This window comes from Schistocerca nitens, chromosome 6, assembly GCF_023898315.1.
Source record: "Schistocerca nitens isolate TAMUIC-IGC-003100 chromosome 6, iqSchNite1.1, whole genome shotgun sequence".
NCBI classification, from domain to species: domain Eukaryota; kingdom Metazoa; phylum Arthropoda; class Insecta; order Orthoptera; family Acrididae; genus Schistocerca; species Schistocerca nitens.
This window is the reverse complement of record NC_064619.1, coordinates 466,247,206-466,267,916: the sequence shown is the minus strand read 5'-3', so window position 1 is coordinate 466,267,916 and position 20,711 is coordinate 466,247,206. Positions and strand designations below refer to the sequence as shown.

Sequence of the window (20,711 nt, the reverse complement as noted above, 5' to 3'; positions counted from 1 at the left end):
ATATGTGATATAAACATATAATCACAGCCCAGATAAACAGTATTTAATTTTTCATTTTTTGCCCCCAAAAAATTAATTTGTAATATTTTTTTTTAATTTAATAAGTCTTTATTAACAGTCTTAAAAATCATTAATTAAGAATTTGTTTGGTATGACAGGATATTTTTATTATGTTTGAAACAGAAACCATATACAATAGGATAATAACTGGGAGAAGAGTGGTGTGTGTTTGGGATGGTATTGATCTTTTCTCTCATGTTAGGGATGGTAAGAAGTGAGACACAGACCTATTTACATCATCAGTTAATGTAAAGGAAACATGTTGATTGTGTTGCTTCTATGAGTGACTTGAGAAATACAGATGCTTTAGTAAGCAAGCTAACATAGAACCATACAATCAAAGTTTGTGAGGATGATAATTCTATGTAGCAAGGTGAATGTTACATCAGAGCCCAATGTTTCCTCTGAAAATCGGTGCATAATTTGCATGAGAAGTTAATTTTAGGCCTTTTGGAGTTTTCATGCAACATAGGGAATAGCTGAGTGTGCACTGTTGTACCTTTTGTTATAACAGTGTGCAAGTAAGAGAGCAGATGCTTAATGTGTTCTGTGCAGACAAAGACTGAGCATACTTCATTGCCAGGGTACACTCTGTCTTTGTCCTACACCCCTTATGCTCCATCTTTTACATACCATGTTTACTGGTAGTGCTGGGGTAAGTGCCACTTTTTCTGTCTCTTGACTGTCCGTAGAAGGAATTATATTCTCAGGAAATTTTTGCTGTCATTTGTCGATATAATACTTGATGTGTTTGCTTTACACAATCGCTAATCAACCCTGCAGCCACCAGATACCTTTACCACATCCAAACTAACTTGAAACTCAATGCTAAATGTTCGGTGTGTACCCCGAAGTGGACCCTATAGGCAGGTGCTCCACATCACCTCACCAGGATCTGGAGGACAGTTTGGCAGAGTATAGGAACAGTTAAGCTTCTTTCACATTTATTTTCCATTTGGGTTCTACGTATGTCAGGTTTCATCAAAATTGACATGGTGTGGACCAGATTTATAAAATTTGGTTTATTCTTCTTGTATCGTTCTTCTTGTATTACAGTATTAAGCCCATTATTTATAAGAGCAACTGATTCTCCTTTGAGGGGAAGGTACCGATATATAAACAAACCTGCATACAGCCATGGGCACCTACATAGCACCACATAGCACCCTCCTATGCAAACCTTTTGTGGGCCATCTAGAGGAAACCTTCCTAGCCTCCCAAAACCTCTTGTCTGATTTACGTTCATTGGTGATCTCTTCATTACCTGGACTTAGGATCAAAAGGCACCCCATCCTCATTCATCCGCAGCCTCAACACCTTCTCTCCCATCTGCTTCATCTGGTCCCCCTCAGCTGTGTTACATTCCTGGACATTAATGTTCACCTCTGTGATGGCTCTGTCCTCACCACTGTCTGTGTTAAACCCAATAACTGCCTGCAGTACCTGTTATTCTTTCTACACCAAGAAATCACTTCCATACAGCCTAGTTTACAGACAAGCACTACCCCCGTCCCTCTCCAAACCTAGTCCACAAACAGATTTCCCAAATTCTGTCCTGGCACACTCCTAATCCTCCCATCATCTCCAAGAATAAGCTACAAAGGAGTGCCACCTCGTCACCCAACATACCCTTGGACTGGAAAAACTGAACCATATCATCCTTCGCTAGGGCTTTCATTATCTGTCATCATGCCCAGAAGTGACACATCCCACAGAAGGTCCTCCCTACCCCCCAGAAGTGATATTCAGTCACCCACCCAACTTACACATCATCTCCACCCAACATATACAACTTTCTGTTCCATTCCTATGCTACTCCCACTCCCAACGCCTTGCCACAGGGATCATATCTATGTGGAAGACCTAGATACGAGGCCTCGCCAATCCACTGATCCAGCAATTCCTAAACGAGTCCTGTCACAGGTTTGTTATGCCCCATTGGAGGCAGGGCTACCCGTGAAAGTAGCCATGTTCTGTATCAACTCTGCTGCAGTCACTACATAGCATTTTTGTTGGTATATCAACCAACCAGCTGTCCACCAGAATGAATGACCACCACCAAGTTATGGACAAGAACATAGTTGACCACCCAGTACGACAACAGTCAGCTGAGTACAACATGCTTGATTTAAATGACTGCGTCACCAGTCAGTCCTTATCGATCCCTCCCTCTTCCACCACCACCTTTTCCAAACTACGAAGATGGCAGTTATAATTGAAAAACATCCTTCAGTTCCATAAGCCTCCTGGCTCGAATCTCTGTTAACTCATTGTCCCCACACCACTCACCAAACAGGATCCCCTTTGTCATTTCACCCCCCCCTCCCCCTGATACACGTCACCTTTATCATGTGCTGCACTCCACTGGCACCTATGAATCACATGCCTAGTCCATGCACCTACCATTCCAACCCCCACATTCCTAGCCAGCAAACCTGCTGCCTACATCCTAGCCACTAGCTACATGCCCCCATTCTCTCTTCCTGCCTCCCACCTCTTTGTCCCATTACCCACTCCACCAGACATAACCTCCACCTCACTCTAGTCCATCTGCCAAGATGCAGCCCCAACATTGGGATGTAAGTGTGTGTGTGTGTGTGTGTGTGTGTGTGTGTGTGTGTGTGTGTGTGTGTGTACTCTATCTCGACAAAGAATTTATTCTGGAAGCTAGTAAGTTTCCTTTCTCTTTTGTCTGTACCTTTTGATGACTGAACACTTCTGCTATTTGGTGGAGTGATTTTAACTCCTAAAAACCTATATAAGAATTTGTAACATGACACATCCTCATGTATAGCTCTGTCCAAGAAAATATGTTCATGCTAAAACACTGATGCTTTCAGGAACTGCATGAGGTGCACTGTGTTATGGTCTGTTTTGTCATTGCATTTGGTTTTAGATCAGCAGCAAAATACAGACTGTAATATACTTGCTGTTCCATATTTAATACCTTGAGTAGACATACACTAAGATGACAAAAGTCATGAGATACCACCTAATATTCATTTGGACCTCCATTTACTTAGGGTAGTGCAGCACTTCGATGTGGCATGGACTTGACAAATCGTTGGAAATCTTTTGCAGAAATATTGCCCCATGCTGCCTCTATAGCCACTCACAATTTCAATATTGTTGCCAGTGCAGGATTTTGTGCATGAACTGACCTCCAGATAATGTCCCATAAATATTCGTTGGGGTTCAGGTTGAGCAGTCTGAATGGCCAATTCCTTTGCTTGAGTTTTCCAGGAAGCTCTTCAAACCAGTTGTTAACAATTACGGCCCGGTGACATGGTGCATTGTCATCTATGAAAATTCCATCGCTGTTTGGGAACATTAAGTCCATGAATGCCTGCAAATGGTCTCAGTCCATGAATGCCTGCAAATGGTCTCCACATCGTCGAACATAACCATTGCCAGCCAAACCTAACCATTTCCATGAAATAGTTGCAAATATGAATAACCATCAGCTGTATAATGTAATGACAACAACGAAAATTTGTGCCGGACTGGGACTGCAACTCGGATTTCCCAGTTATCATGAATGGTTGCTTACTGTTAGGCTATCCGAGTACCCCAAACTTACATCTGTCTACAACCAAACTCGTACATGTATTATGTTTGGGTCTGGCCATATGTGTGCTTGGATAGCCTAATGGTAAGGGGATTGCTCACAATAAGCGGGAAATCTGAGTTGGAGTTTCAGTCCAACACAAATTTTCACTGTTGTCATTCCATTATACAGTTGATGGTTGTTCATATTCGCAACTGCAAATACATTTCATGTATTTCATAATAGCTGTAGTTGCCTAGTTGCTGCATGTCTGAAGGAATATTACATTTTGCTTACTACACAGGTGCTGCACTATTGAATAACCATTTCCAGTCATCCAGTCAATGATTGATGAGGTGTGTTAGCTCACACTATTATGGAGCCATCACCAGTTCGCACAGTGCCTTGTTTATAACTTGAGTCTACGGCTTCCTAGGATCTGCGCAACACTCGAACCCTACCATTGACTCTTACAACTGAAATTGTGACTCATCTGACCAGGCCATGGTTTTCCAGCCATCAAGGGTCCAACTGATATGGTCATGACTCCAGGAGAGGCATTGCAGGTGGTGTCATGCTGTTAGCAAAGGCTCTCGTGTCGGTCATCTGCTGCCGTAGCCCATTAATGGCAAATTTTGCTGCACTGTCCTAATAGATACATTCATCGCATACCTCACATTGGTTTCTGGGGTTATTTCACACTGTGTTGCTTATCTGTTAGCATTGACAACTACACAAACATCTGCTCTCGGTCATTAAGTGAAGGCTGTGAGCCACTGTGTAGTCCGTGGTAAGAGGAAATACCTGAAATTTGGTACTCTCAGCACCCTCTGAATTCCTTAATAATTTCCGAAATGGAATGTCCCATGCATTTAGCACCAACTATCACGTCCCATTCTGAGTCTGTTAAGTTCCGTCATGCGGCCAGAATCCTGTTGGAAACCTTTTCACATGAATCACATGTGGACAAATGACAGCACAGCCAATGCACTGCCTTTTTATACCTTGTCTACGCGGTACTACTGACATTTGTATGTGTGCTTATTCCTGTCCCTTGACTTTTGTCACCTTCGTTTCTAACTGCATCTCTACCCTTTGAGCACATCACCACAAAGGGCTAACTTCATCACCAGACACTCATTTGATAGGCCTATATTTATATTTGTAGTTCTGAAAGGAATTCTCTGCTTATAGCCCGCACAGGGTTGTTATAAGAAGGCAAGTTCAGTAATTGAGTAAGAGCAATTGACCCCTTTTTTTATGTGTATTATGTGCTGCACTGTTGTTCTTTCACGTGTTGAGTAGTACTCTGTTGACAAACTTGTTCCTATATTTTTAAAATTTTGTTTCATGTTACTACACAGTGTGTGACTGATTATCTATAAATATGAAATGGTGTGTATGTTATTTCAGTCAATGTGCATGATAAAATATCTTTTTATGTACTGCTTGTGTTTGTATTTTGCCATTGCTTACTTGCTTGTTCATTATTTCAAGTTATAGATTCTGACTGTTTCTTGCGTCGTTTCACACACACATTTGATTTCTGCTGCAGTTTTCTCAATTAAGTTTGTGCATTTTTGGCACACATTCTGTTTTTTTAGTAGGCAATCGAGCATTTTTTAGTCAGTTATAGCTTAGTGTATTCTGGGATTTTGTTTTCATATGCGAATAGTTTTTGTTAATATCATGATTATCCTTCTGTAACTTCTGGTTATCTTTTATGACTTAATGTAATGATAGTATTCATGTTCGGGATTAGTATAGGATTTGTGGAAAGAAGTTGCTTCTTATTTTCCCATGTTGTATGGTTATCAGGAATCTGTTTATTGTATATGAAATGTAATAGCCCTATAACTTGTATAAATGTGTTTCTTAACACACTGACCTAATCATCCTAAATGACTGAACTTCAAAGAGAATTACAAACATCAGTTCACTACACATTTTGTGTCTGCAAAAAGTTGAAGCGTTCATGAAGCAAATCAGTTAGTGATCCGTTGTAAGCAAACTATGGATCTTAATAGTGCCCCGATTTTAACTTTATGGTCAAGTATATTATATTTACAGCATCAGTACTTTTGCTCCATTGAAGAAAATTTAAATGTATAAAGTGTATTACTTAACAACTTCTGTAATTGAATACATATGCTCATTCTGATTATCTCCCTCTGCTGTAGCAAAGAGAATAAAAATTTAGATTTTATACAGGGTGTTTTAGTAAGAGTGTGCAAAAATGTAATGGGATGTAGAGGATGCACCACTGAACAATTTGAGGTAGGGAACCTGGAGTTGGAGAAGCCAGCTTAAGGAGATAATCGGAATAAAATCACATTACTGTTTTCCTTTTTATTTACATTAGTTACAGTTAACTGCAAATACCATCATTGACACAATGAATCTACCATTTGTACTGTATCTCACAAAATGTGCAGAAACTGACAGCCATCTCTCTCAGTACAAGCACGACGTCAGCGAACAAGATTCTGATACACCCAGACAAATACCCAGGGTGTTTTTCAAATCACATCACATCACAGGCAGCTACAATTCTGGCAACTAATTCCTTCTCCATATCCTTGGAATACGACCTCCACTTCCAATCCAGCGACCAGGAAATACACCATTGAGATGGTTGTGGACATCCACATTGAAGTGAGGTGGTGCACTGACATGGTGTATCCATATCCTCTCACGAACAGCCAAGGGTATGTTCTCCAACAGCTCAGGAAGAACTTGTTGCACGAATCTCAAGTACAGGTGACTATTCAGACAGCCAGGTAGATGACATGGCCGAATGATATTGTCACCTACAGTGCCAGCTTAGATATTCACAGCAAAGCATACTTGATGGTGTGACTCTTATTACAGTGTGAGGGTTTTCCTCATCCCACACATGGCTATTCCTGCTGTTGGAAATACCATCATGATCAAGTGCTGCCTTGTCAGTAAACAGCATGATTTGGATGAGATCTGGTCAATCATTCCTTGTTGGAGCAACCACTGACTCAATGCAACCCTTGGTGCAAAGTCAGCCACAAGCATTGCATGGACCCATTGTGGATTATGTGGGTGTAATTGTTGTTCATGGAGTACTTGCCATATGCTAGTGTGTGCAGCGGCGTCCATTTCACATGCAATACGATGAGTTCTCTGCTGCAACACTTTCCAGCACCTGCTTTTCACAGTTGGATGTGCGAGTGGTTCTTATGTTGCCAGGTCTCCCATTTTTTCTTTACAATAAACCAATGTCCCACATTCGTTGATCAAGAGAAATAAAAAATCATCGTGATGGATGATGCCTGTTAGGAAATCGTTCCCTGTACAGCCTTTCTTTCAGCAGTGAGAGCATTGCAACATACTTCCACTTACACAAGGTGTATGTCTCCCACTGCAGATCCGAGGGTTAGAATAGGCTCAAGGTATTCCTGCCTGTCGTAAGAGGCGACTAAAAGGAGCCTCACACGTTTCAGCCTTTATGTGATGGTCCCCTGTAGGGTTTGACCTCCATTTTTCAAAATTTTCCCGAAGAGTGAGCCAATTGGGGAAGGGTACCTTACATGGTGCATAGAGTCCATCATGCGCAGAGACCTCTCACATTCTTGGTCAATATGGATCTGCACTTCGCTCATTCTCCAGCTATCCTCTGTGCATTATCGCTTTCTGCGTTGTCGATGATAATTGACTTCTTAGCTCATTTGCGCCTGATATCCAGCATGGTAGCCAGTCCATTGTGGTGGGGCCGCTATGTTCCCTGCTGGGTGTAGCCCCCTGACTACACAGGGATCACTAAGCTGATGCCTGCACCGTTAACTCCCCAAGGAGTAGATGCCTGTCACCCTAGGGCATCAGGACTCCCGGCAATGGCCATCCTGCCAGGTGGCCTTTGCTGCGGCTGGGTGGTGCCCATGGTGAGGCCCCCTGGTCAGAGTGGGTGGCATCAGGGCTGCTGACATGCCATGAAGCATAGTACGTCATCTCTTGCTAGTGGTCCAACACCAGCAGTCTCTAAGCGATCAAGCTCTAACTTCAATGCTAATAAGAAATAAGACTCCAAATGCCCCCCCCCCCACCCCCCACCCCACCCCTCCCCCGGCCACACCATGAGAGGAGCACCAGGCCAAGGATGGCAGCGAAGCTGATTCAACCCGATACCTCACATGTACAAGAGTTGATTGGGAATCTTTCGTGTCAGTGAAACCTAAGTTTTTTGTGGAGCATTTAGAGCACAAGTTTTTGGAGGTGGATGGCTTGTCCAAAATGCGGTCAGGGTCAGTCTTGATCAAAACAGCATCCTCTGCCCAGTCACGGGGACTACTCGCCTGTGACAAGCTGGGGGATGTTTCTGTTTCCATCACGCCTCATAAGAGCTTAAATATGGTCCAGGGTATCATATATCGCAGGGACTTTGTTTTGCAGTCAGATGATGAGCTGCACGCCAATTTAGAGCAGCGAGGTGTCCATTTCGTCCAGCGTGTCCACTGGGTTCTGAGGAATAATCAGGTTGCCACCGGTGCCTTCATCTTCGCCTTCGCGGGTGACCCATTACCCGAGGGTGACTTATTACCCGAGAAGGTCAAGATGATATTCTACCGCTGTGACGTAAAGCAGTATATCCCTCCCCTGATGCAGTGCTTTAAGTGCTGGAAGTTTGGCTGTATGTCTTCCTGCTGTACTTCCAGCGTCAACTTTCGGGATTGTGGATGTACTTTACATCCCAATACTCCCTGTGCCCTGCCTCCCATCTGTGTCAGCTGCAGAGAACAACATTCGCCTTGCTCGCCAGACTGCAGGATTCTCCAGAAAGAAAGAATAATAATGCAATACAAGACCATAGACTAACTGACCTACACTGAGGCTAAGAGAAAATAAGAGAGCCTACATCCTGTGCATATGACGTCAACCTATGCCGCCACTATGACAACGGCTCTACCATCTTCCGTTCCGCCGCATACAGTTGGCTCTCAGAGCCGTCACCCTTTACCTGCCCCCTTGATGGTGGGGAACACTTCCCTTCCTGTTGCTCCTGCACCACCTACTTCAGGAGCAACACCCCTCCAATCATCGGGGACAGTCCCCACTTCTCAGCCGGAGAAGTGTAGGTTTTATGCCACAGGGTTTTTCGGCTTTGGGGGATGGAATGGTATAACAGTAAGCACAACAAACTGTGTGTCATTAAGGAAACTATGAACGTATGGAACTCTTCCATGCAGTCCTCTTGCAGGAAATCAGTTGTCTTCTGCTGGCTCCACCTTGGCCATATGTGGCTAACGCGTGGTTACCTCCTCCGTCACGGGGGGCCACCTCAGTGTCGCTGTGGCTCACAAATGACGGTCATCCATTTCTTGCTGGACTGCCCACTTTTAGCCGCTCTTTGGTGGACTTTTAACTTTCCCAGCACCCTACCTTCAGTGTTGGGCAACAATGTCTCAACAGCAGCTTTAGTTTCCTGTTTTATTTGTGAGGGTGGGTTTTATCATTTGATCTAAGTTGTAGCTCATATCCTTTGTCCCTCTGTGTCCTCCACCCTAGTGCTTTTAGGGTGGAGGTTTTAATGTGTTGCAGAGTGGCTGGCTTCTCCTTTTTATTCTCATGGTCAGCCAGCCCTGGTAATCTGCTTTCTTGTTTTGATTTCTTTTACATGTTCAGTGAGTTCTGCGAAGCTATACCGGTACTGCTCCGTCCTGTTGTACTGTACATCTCTGACTATCACTGAGTGATGAATGGATCTGTCATTGATTCATATCACATTCTGTCATGGGCCAATGTAAATACGATGCAACAGAGCCATCATATGGACAACTAAAGTAAACTAAACCTGCACTGTGACTTCCTAGTAATCAGGCTTGTCCTCCTTGTTTCCTTGCAGCAATTGAAGAGTAAACACCACAGTACATATCAACTTTTACACATGTTGGTTTAAATATGCCGGAAAACAGTAATGCTAGAAAAGCGATAGACAAGTTTACTTCAATATCTCCTTAAGTTGGTGTCTCTGACCCCAGGTTCCCTACATAGAATTGTCAGTGGAGCATTCTCTATGTGCTCTTACACTTTTGCATGCTCTTAAGGAAATACCCTGCATGTATAGCTTCTTAATTTAGTATTGTAATTTAAATTTGTGTGTGTAGAAATATGGAATAGAATAAACAATAAATGTTTTATATACTATCATCTTACCTTTATCTGTACATATCCACTACCTAATATATAAGCGATCTTGTCGGACATCAGATGCAGAAGCTACTTATGACAAAAAAATACAGTCTGAGAGATAACTATGTGGCTTGCAGAGTACATTTCACAAAATACTCTTAACACATTTTAATAAAGTTCGGCTTTAATATTCGATTTCGTATATCTACATATACTCTAGGAACACAAGTCTCAGTCAAGACAAAGAACTGTAATGTTTTAAATGTATATTGACTTTATGGTCAAAATTGTTTGTTATTGTTAATGTGAGAACCATTCTTTTTTCAACCATGTTAATTGTTAAAAATAGCCCCCCCCCCCCCTCTCTCTCTCTCTCTCTCTCTCTCTCTCTCTCTCTCTCTCTCTCTCTCTCTCTGTGTGTGTGTGTGTGTGTGTGTGTGTGTGTGTGTGTGTGTGTGTGTGTGTGTGTGAATTTAGACTGTGTTGTCTTCCGAGTGTAGTTGACATAAATTTAATCTAACTTTTACTTAATTCATAGGCATTTCATAGTTCTTCTGGCAAGTTCAGCTTCAGCGGAGGATCAGTTAGAGTGGTGTGGACTAGTTGAATCTAAAGTGAGGCACCTTATAGGCAATTTGGAACGCAATCAGCATATAACATTAGCACACGTGAACCCAGAGTGCTTCCCTCCTCTTGATGCTGAACCCGGTGTATTCTGTTCCATGTGGTTCATTGGACTTGTTTTTGCCAAAACTGAGAATTTAAATGTTGATCTCACATACGACATTCAGTCATTCACTAACTCCGGTAAGTTCACCAATGCTATAAGTCTTCCAAACAGCTTTAGCATTTTCATTGTATTTAAACATTGGGTTTGTGTGAATTTAGCATTATCATTTGTATTTATGTCTGCAATGCTAGGCATATCTTTTTCCATGTACATATAGCGATTACCTCAATTCGAACTAGGAAGAATTCCCTTAAAAACAAAAATACAAAATGATGATGATGATGATGATGATGATGATAACAGTAATTCACTGTACATCCGTTCTCCTAAAAAAAGAGAAGACACTTGTTGCTTATGTTCAGGAGTTAGTAAATAATGACAATATTAAGTGTCCGTTGTGGTTGAATAGGTAAACTTTTTGAGTGTGCTACTTATGTTAGTGTGTTCTGTAAAACAGAGAAGTAATTTAATGGAAGTTACAAGTAATTAGTTAATTAACAAAGTCTCTGAATTTTAAGGGATGATTCACATTATTGCTGAAGTAACAACTGTGAAAGTCATGGGCCATTCTTCATTCTTTTGGCTGTAAATACTTAAAATTTATTTAATTGTATTAGAAATGATTGAAGTGGTCAGTAATTATTTGAACAAATGTTGTGCTTATGCAAATAGAGTATAGTAAATATCTACCTCCAATCATTCCTTTTAGTCTTCATACATTCTAATGTGAGTGCAGTTTCAGGTTTTGTCTTATCCATTTTCCTGGACAGTGTCTGGTGAAAAACAAAAACGTGTGTGGAAAACACATTAATTCCTCATAGTATTATTTATTTGTACACAACAAAAATGCATGCAACACTGTACATTACCTAGCTTTTTGTTTGTGTTTTTATTGTTAGTTCTGTTTGTCAATATATTTTCATGTTTATAATTTCTTCTGCAGTCATTTGCACTCCTTTTGTTATGTTAATGTCAGAGCACAATTTTTCATGTGTATTTCTAGTTCCACTTTCAAATACCTTCTTGAGAATTGGGCCCTTTTTTTACAGTAGCTACAAGAAACATGATCTTTTACTACTGGAAGTAAGTTTGATTTTTTTTATGTGTATTAAATTCAGAATTTCCATATTATTACTTTCAGGAATGAGTAGTTGCATTTCATCAGATCATTTTTGTTATGCTAGGTGAAGATTCTGCATCTGAATTTCCTGACATTTGAAAGTTTTGATCTTTTTGTTGACCATTACTTATATCCTTGTTATGAGAAGGGAAGTTGCTACTCACAATATAGTGGAGATGCTGAGTCGCAGACAGGCGCAACAAAAAGACACGCACGCCCACAGACACACACACACAAAACTCACCACAGTTGCCCGGGACTGCAGTCATGTGTGTGAGTTGTGTTTTTGTGTGTGAGCTTATGTGTGTCTATTCTTGATGAAGGCCAACGGCCGAAAGCTTTAACTGTGAGGGTCTTTTTGTTGTGCCTACCTGCGACTCAGCATAGCCGCTGTACTGTGAGTAGCAGCTTTCCCTCTCATAATATCGTTACATTCCATCCTGGATTTTCCATTGTTTAATTATACCCTTAGTGCATTAGGTCATAAACAGTACCTCTTCTAGTGTAACCCATTCTTGAGTACTGCTCAAGTGTTTGGGATTCCCACTACGTAGGATTAAAAGAAGAAAATGAAGCAATTCAGAGGCTTGCTACTAAATTTGTTACTGGTAGGTTTGATTAACAAGCAAATATTAAGGAAATCCTCCTTCAATTCAAATGGGAATCCCTCACGCCATTTGCAAGTGGAACAAGGAAAGGAATGACTAGTCATGGTACAACATACCATTTTGAATTTTCTGCACTGTACATTTAGTCTCTGTGAATGTTTCTGTTAAAGAAAGAGGTTACACTCAGTTCAACAGTATGGTTGCTGATCCATTACCAGTAATAAAATCCCACATAGTGCAATTACTCTCTCTCTCTCTCTCTCTCTCTCTCTCTCTCTGTCTCTCTTTTTAATATTGGCAACTGGTACTCTACAAACAGTTCAGAAACAAGTTGCTGTTGCTTCTGAGAATCAGTATCACCACTGACATAGTTGTCAGCCGTATTCATTTTTGGCGCAGTTTTGAAAGAGTTGTGTCAAAGTGACAAAATTATACTTGTATAAAAAAAAATCCTTCTGTTCCAATTTTCGATGCATTTCAGATACTTGACAACAACAAACATTATACAGAAAGTTAGTTTGAGTATATTTCTGAGAGTTTCTTAGTGTGATTACTAGATGGTATTTTCTACATGGCGGGACACCTGATTCAGTATCACTTTCTCTGGTTAAGAACGTATCGTCATCATTGTACTCCTCATATACATTGTCTGCACAGTCAAATGTAATGACACCACACATTACACTGACTCATCTTGCAGAAACACTAATATTTCATCAGCCACTTCTCTCTCACTCTGCAAGATTCCTTGGATTCCTTTCTGTGGAAATGTTGTTATAGCTGTAATGCAATGTTTGCTTTGTTTATCATTGCCATTGCTATGCTTTGCATCAACACCACTAGCACTGTTGTGGATTGCTCGTTGACTAAACAGCTCAACTACACTCCGTAGCCTCATGCTGTGCTAACCATTGGGTACCTCCAGTCCTGTACCCTGTTGCCATTAGCAACGAATATTGTGGTTGCATGGTAGACAATATGCAGGGCATCGAATGCATAAACATCACTACCTTTTGTGACCTTGCACTCAAGGGGTTCCTTGTTAGTATACAGATGATACAGTAGAAAAAGAGCAATCAGTTAGCATGGAAACTACAGATTGATAATCCTATCTTTTAGTATGGAAACTACAAATAGAATTACTATTTTGCTTGTGATTAGCAGTATACATAATTCCAGTAAAATTGCTGAGCTATCTTCTGTTTGGTAGTTAACTTTGTTTGTTAATTGTACTTGGTTGAATTTGAAATGACTAAAAATATCAGTTTCTTCAAGAATATTAATTGTAAAATAAAGGAAAAGTTTAAGTGAGCAACAGAACAAGTGGGAAAAAAATGCCGCATTCATTCAGTAAACATACGGTTGTGGTATACTCAAAGGAGAAGATTGTTGTTTGTGACTCTTTTGTCATATTCTGTAATTGCCCTCTTCATTGCATAGAACTGCTTTTTCTTCTATTAGTGCTTGTATACCAGTCCTATCCATACTTTGAGATGCCAAGAGAACTGGTTGTAGAGTTCTGAAAGCTTAAGTTTAAATGTCTCTTTCTGCCATTTGTGGGTCTGTCAGCACTGAAAAAGTAGTTTCCATTTAAGCAGCTAAGATTGGCACTGCTGTCCCATCTCTCTCAATCCAAAAGTTCACAGCTTTGGATGTCCTTTGGACTTGTAATTTCTTTATAGTGTAAGTTAATATAACAACTTCAGCATTTTGTAATCTAAATTTTAGAGCAGTAGTAGTAGAAACAAACAGAAATAAGGAAAAATAGCATGATAGACACTGTAAACCTAATTCAGTATTCAGAATAGGAAAAAATACCATAAAGATTCACATTAATGTAATTTTATATGTAATGGTCCATTTTTGTCACCAAGAATGTGGATTGGAATGAATGAATGAATAAATAAATAAATTCATTTATTTTTGTGAGTAATTCATTATTCCTCTTGAAACTGTTAGTTAGCTACATTCAGATGTGTTCGACGATTTGGCAGTGTTCAGTAAACAAGAATCATCTGTTAAAACTGGGAACCGGTGGAGGAGATTAGCCATTACACACCTTCTGGAAATACAATTGCAAGAACTGAAGATACAAGTGCTCAGAGTAGAAAATAATATTCCTAACTCCCCTCTTTTGGAAGCAGAAAGAGATTAATAGAAGAATTTAATACATACTATATATATAAGAAAATCGAGCATGGATAGACGAAATGGAAACAACATATCAACTAAATGGAGAAAGAAGAAAAAAGTAATCAATTATAAATTAGTAGGAGAAAGAAAAGTAGGATGACCAAGGAGCAGATGACTTCACTGTTGAGGGAACAGGCTGTAGGCTTACTCCGTGAGTTGAAGAAGAAGAAGAAGAAGAAGAAGAAAGAGATTAAATGGAAGGTGGGGCAGAACAGATTACGGAGACCCTAAGTTGAGAACAGCTCAGCAGCTGTGGGGGACGAGGGTGGGAGGCAAAAACAAAGGAGAATGACTTCAGAGAGAGTAGGAGGTCAAAGATAATAAATCAGTTTCCAAGTTTTAGTTCAGATGTGATGGGAGCTGCTGAGTGAGAAGTAAAGATGGATGGATAATATGAGAAAAAGAAAGTGTAAACTCAAAGAAACAAAGCAGTTAAGGGTAAAAAGAAGAGAGAGAGAGAGATGAATTTAAAGGTGAGAAAGAGAGTAGGGGGTGGTAAGCGAGAGAGAGAGAGAGAGGGGGGGGGGGGGGGTTGGATGAAAACAAGTAAGTAACTGAAAGGAAATTCTACGATATAAGAAAATGGAAGCTGTGCTAAAAACAGGTTAGTTAGAGTGCTAGGTGTGAGGATCCAGTACACCATTCTTGGCAAGTGGACACCAGATGCCCAAGGAATTGTTATTCTTCATATAAGAATATAGCTCAGTGATGTTATTGGCTGCAAGTTTCATGTTTTTTTGACATGTCAGTTGCTTTAGTAAACTCAAATTTTCAACAGCTTTCTCTGTCATCATTGTTGGGAGTTGACTGTCTAGACTGTGACATATCTTCGTATGTAAATGGCTAAATTGTATCATCGAGATGCTACAAAGTCACGGTGCTCTCGTATACTACCAGAGATTATGTCTACATTTATGACGAAGGAATATTAGTACTGATGCTGGATAACACTGATTATTTCTCTGTAGCCTTTCTACATCAATTGTCTGTTTCCGTAGCCAGTAAGGACCCTACTGCAGTGGGGTGCCGCAGCCAGTCTGCTGCCAGAGATGCCAGGCACAATGCGTGGAACTCTGTGCAGCCGCCACACCTGATATCAACTTGAGTGTGGCAGCTCTGCCAACAGAGCTGCGACCTCGAGGTTCTGCTGCCAGGGCTGCTAGCTTGGCAGCGTTGCCAGTTTAACACACGGCAGCATAGGGTCACTCCCAACCAGGACACCATTAGAGCCACCTCACACTACTTGTCATTCACTAAGACATATAACGGGCAGTCAAATGAAAAGCGAATACCCACCACTATGAAACCATGGAATGGTTACATTCAAAAGTAATCACCACACGCATAAAAACATTTATTCCACTGGGAGAGAAGATGGTTGATTCCTGTGTCGTAGAATGTCATTGGCCGCTGACAGATCTGCACCCGTACCCGCTCTTGCACTTCATCGTCTGACTGAAAGTGACTTCCATGTCTCTCTTTCTTCATGTAACCAAAGATGTGAAAATCACCACGTGGTGACAGACCTTAGCTGTAGGTAGGATGTTTCAGTGTTTCCCAGCAAAAGTTCTGAAGTGTACCCTTTGTTCGATTGCCAGTGGGAGGCTGGACGTTATCGTGCAACAGTGTGATAATGTCCGACAGTATTTTTGGGCATTTTGACTTTACAGCGTGTTGCATTTTCTGCAAAAGTGTCTTAATAGTGCAGTGCATTGATTGTGGTTCCACACTTGAGAAAATTGATGCGCTGAGGGACCCTGCAGTCGAAGGAGGTTGTCGTGACCCTACTGGAACTTGTGTGAACAGCTTTGGATTTCTTTGATGGGGGAGGGAGGGGGGGAAGATGTATGATGTTTCCTTTGTTGGCTTTACCATTCGCACTCGGGCTGTCATCAGGCGGTATCATCCTGTTGCATGATAATGCCTACCCCACACTGTCAGTCAGAGTCTATGCTTCAGTGACTTGGTTAATAAATCCTGCGGCAGCACTGCACACAGCCCAGATCTGACACTGTCTGATTTTCACATCTTTGCTAACCTGAAGAAAGACATGCATGGACGTTGGTTTTAGTTGGATGAAAAAGTGCAAGAGTGTGTGTTGTTGTGGATCTGTCCTCAGCTGACTGTGTTCTGTGAAAGAGGAATTAATCACCTCATTTCCCAGCGGGATGAATATCATAACACATGATGTGGTGATTACTTTTAAATGGAACCATTCCGTGGTTCTGTTAAGGCAGGCGTTCTGTTTTCATTTGACTGCCCCTCATAGTTTTCTAAATTTCACGTTTGCTGTGGATGGCATTGATGCCAAATCTTTTATCTGTGATATTCAGAAGAGACCAGCAATTTGAGATACTTTATTTCGGTACTATTCAAACCACGAACTGAAAAAAGTGTGTTGAAACAAAATCTGAAACGTTTTGGAAGCAAGTTTGGAAGACATAAAAGAACTGGGTGTTTCAAAAACACTTTATTTTATTTTACTTCATTTTAGTGAACATAAGTATTTTGCAACATAAGGGTATCATGTTTAACAAAACACTCAGCAAAAATCTCTCTCTCTCTCTCTCTCTCTCTCTCTCTCTCTCTCTCACACACACACACACACACACACACACACACACACACACACACACTACAATCACAGATCACTCTCCTCTGCCTTAATACCTAATGCATTCATTATTCTCTCTCTCTCTCACTACAATCACAGATCACTCTCCTGTACCTTAATACCTAATGCATTCATTATTAGTTACAGAAGAAGAGGAAGATTTCAGGAGTTCTTTTGCTTATGAACTGCACTGCAGGGAATCTGTAAAGCCAAGATCAGGTGCATTCTTAAAGAAGAGTGAATATGTGTATTTCAGTCAGGTGGTGTGTTTCCAGGTTTTTGCTGGCATAAGGAAACAAGAACAAATCAAAGCTGCTCTCAGAGATGAAAAAACTTCCTTACCTCATGAGACCTCATTATGACGATGATGACCTTTTAATTAAGATGCTTAATGCAAGTATGCAGTTGAGAGTTAAGAGTGTGGCAAGCCGAAGAGGACAAAGACAAGATGTTGTTACTGTCTCTGTTGAACTCACTTCAAAGTATTCCCAAAGAAAAGAAAATTACCACTAAAATTAGAATCATGAGTGTCATAAGTGAAGCGCAGATTGTAGAATATGCGCCTCTACATTACGGAAACATTCAAACTACTTATAACAATGTGCTTTAACCTGTTCCTGTTCTTCTACTCAAGTCACAAGAACTTTACACCATAGACAAAGCACATTACTAGCTGGGATATGGAGGCTTTCCTCAAAATGTTCTACCTGTTCGAAATAGCGTCCCTACGTCTTGTGCTGCAGTGAATGTCATTAATGGGTCTGATACATCAGATGCAAGAGAATTATTTTAAGAAATAAGACTTGTAAACAAATGAGACAGATCACATAATTTTTGTCTCAATTATTGTGGTATAGAATTTGAGTTTATTAAGAAGCGCTTTTGAAATAAAAACTGAAAAAATCTCTTCCGTGTATACAATAACAGTTACAACTAAAATTGTCGAAATCTCTGCATGTGACAAATAATTGGCTTCTTATTAGACCTGAATTTAAGAAAATCTTTTTTTCCAATTAGAACGCTTTTTTTAAATCAGTGTTCTTTTTTTCAGTTCATATTGGCAGATCTCAGATAACATACAGATATTTTCATGGCACCGAAAAATGTATGACAGTAATTTGTTAAATCATTGTATAGTGTGCGAAGTAATCTCTCTATGTCAGTCAGCAGTGAAGGATTGTACCAAAAACTACTATTTCTGCATTCTCTTTTTATTTGGATATCACACACAAAGTAGAGCTACTAGTTCTTCTGTGTGTATTTTGATACTGAGCTTAAATTGAAAGAATTTCCCTGGTATCTAAAGCTGGTGGACCGGAGGTCTGCTAGCAGATGTGCCATGATGCCCCAGTGCAGTAGGGCCCTAAGAGTACAACTGCTATCCCAGTGAAAGTTATTGTTGCACATTCAGATCAGAATGGCTACTTTGATGACAGAATTACAGTAGGTAGGTGCAAGGCATAAGAGTTTTGTTCATCAAACATAATCATATGTTTCTTTATGAGGCCATGTACACCAATAACAAATTTTTCAAAATTGTCTGATTTAATGTGCTGCATTCTAGAATGAAACAGAAATTGTGTTGGAGGCATCAAGAAACAGAAACATTTGTCAAAATTCTTTTATATATATTCATGCTTTTGGCCAGATTTATGGTCACCATTCTAGGACAAGAAGCCATGCAGCACATACATTTTAGTTACTGAACAAAATGAATAGTTCCATATATCACTCTGCCTTTGATGGATGATTTGCCAGTAGTGGTGCTGGAATTAGTAGTTCACATGCTGCAGATGGCAGGTTGTACAATAGCAATGATAGTGAAATTGAGAATCTTGGTATTTAAGGATGATTGTCTGGGATTATACAAGGGCAAATCAGAAAGTGTATGCTCCTATTTTTTATTAACCAAAATAAGGTGTACATACAGGTAACTACAGATATAAGTTTCATTTTATGTACCTTAAGTGGCCTACAGATGATCTGTTTCGGACAGTTGGTTGGAAGGACTTAGTGAGATGTTTTTGGGCCGTGTGTTGCTGTGTCAGCTGACAGGTTTCTTGTCGGGTCCTTGTCAGGTGGTTGCACTACCTGACCACACCGGACCGTCTGTAGTGCTCTTCAGTTGTGCTTTGGACATCACCACAAAAAGGTCATGTGTATGTGCATCACAATGGTGACTGTCGCTATTTAGCGATGAGTCATTGTGGAGTTCTTAGAATTCTATAAGACTTCAAATGCTTGTATTGCAACAAGGATGCCAGAAAACGGGCACTACAAATCCTTGCAGAGAAACTGAAAACATTTGCAGCTATATGAAACCCAGATGAACAAACAGGTCACGTTACATGCAGGGAAAGACATGGTACAGATAGCATAAGAAAACAGGAAAATTTGACATGGCACAGTCATTGCTTTCAGCTGGATGGGGGGGAAGGGGCAGTAGATGAGATATATGGGTGGTGGTTGGCCTATAACTATGAGAACTGAATGGTGTTCATTGGTGCATTGCAGAAAAATTAATATTTGATGTTATTTTACTGTCATCGATCATGAATTTAAGTGATATCATCCCGTGCCGTCATGATTGGTTTCATCAACATCATCAAGCAAGTGCAGATTCAGTTATTCCAGCAGTACACCCAGTTCAACAGTTCCCCCAGTTATTTCAAACATACTGTTCTGTTGCTCAACATGAAGCAGAAGAACAAAAATCCGAAAAGAGTGCTTACTTTGTATATGAGTTCCTTGTATTTAAGAATATTGATAAACTATAAATACATGAACACTGTCTCTGGCCACAGCTGATTAGTGAAGCAATTGTTCACTTGCCTTTCATCGTGTCATCCAACTGCTTAGGCACGGACCAATATGAAACCTTCCAGTACCTGAAGCACATGTGAACTATGCCATAAACACTCCCTTATGAAATGCCAAGCTCCTGGGAAATGCCTTGAGGTGGACACACTGATCTGCTTTCACCATTGCATCCACCTGGAAAATGTTGTCATCAATGAACGATGAATGTGGCCTCAGTGAATGCTCATTTTCATGCAACTCTTCATGGCATTTTGTGCACTCTCAACACCAGCACCTCACGTTTCTTAAAGCGAGGCACTTTTCCCCAAACATGGGTTGCATTTCCTGTTTATTTTGATGGACATTCATCCCTTGCTCCATAGAAAATGAATCGCATTTCATTGTTCATATACGTGGGTGCGAGCTTCAGCAGATGACAACAGTGCCACACTGTTGAGCTAGTGGTAGATAAGGCCAGTCCAGTCCAGTCCAAGAAAGGTCCATTGCTGGGAAGGGATATGGTGATTTCATATTTACAGCCATAGTTTGGGAAAAAAATAATACAGGCAAAGACTTTGATTCACTCTAGTAATACTGTTTGACAAGCTTTGTGGCAACAGAAGCAAGCTTCATCCCATAATCTCAAATAATTTGTTTTATGGTAGCAACATTCACATTTAGTAACAGTGTATGTGTAGTAATTCATGCACTTTAGTTAAATTTTTAATGGCAACTAAAGCATTAAGTCTTGATAAAAATGTGTAATCACAGTGTAATAATTTTTATGTAGTTTTTATACTTAATTTGTTTGCAGACGTTTCTTGTAATCTTCATTACCATTTACTGGCTTGTGTTGGGAATAGACATATCAGACCTTGTGTAAG

The 20,711-nt window shown here is 40.5% G+C and overlaps 1 protein-coding gene across 4 annotated transcripts in view; it reads left to right on the top strand.

The window, feature by feature from the left end:
• LOC126262298 (poly(A) polymerase type 3) overlaps window positions 1–20,711 on the top strand; it is a 154,284-nt gene that overhangs the window by 69,120 nt on the left and 64,453 nt on the right. For all 4 annotated transcript variants that reach the window (XM_049958836.1, XM_049958834.1, XM_049958835.1 and 1 more), the window contains one exon: window positions 10,302–10,570. In XM_049958836.1, the coding sequence (XP_049814793.1) occupies window positions 10,302–10,570 (269 nt within the window). The remainder of the gene's footprint in view (window positions 1–10,301; window positions 10,571–20,711) is intronic.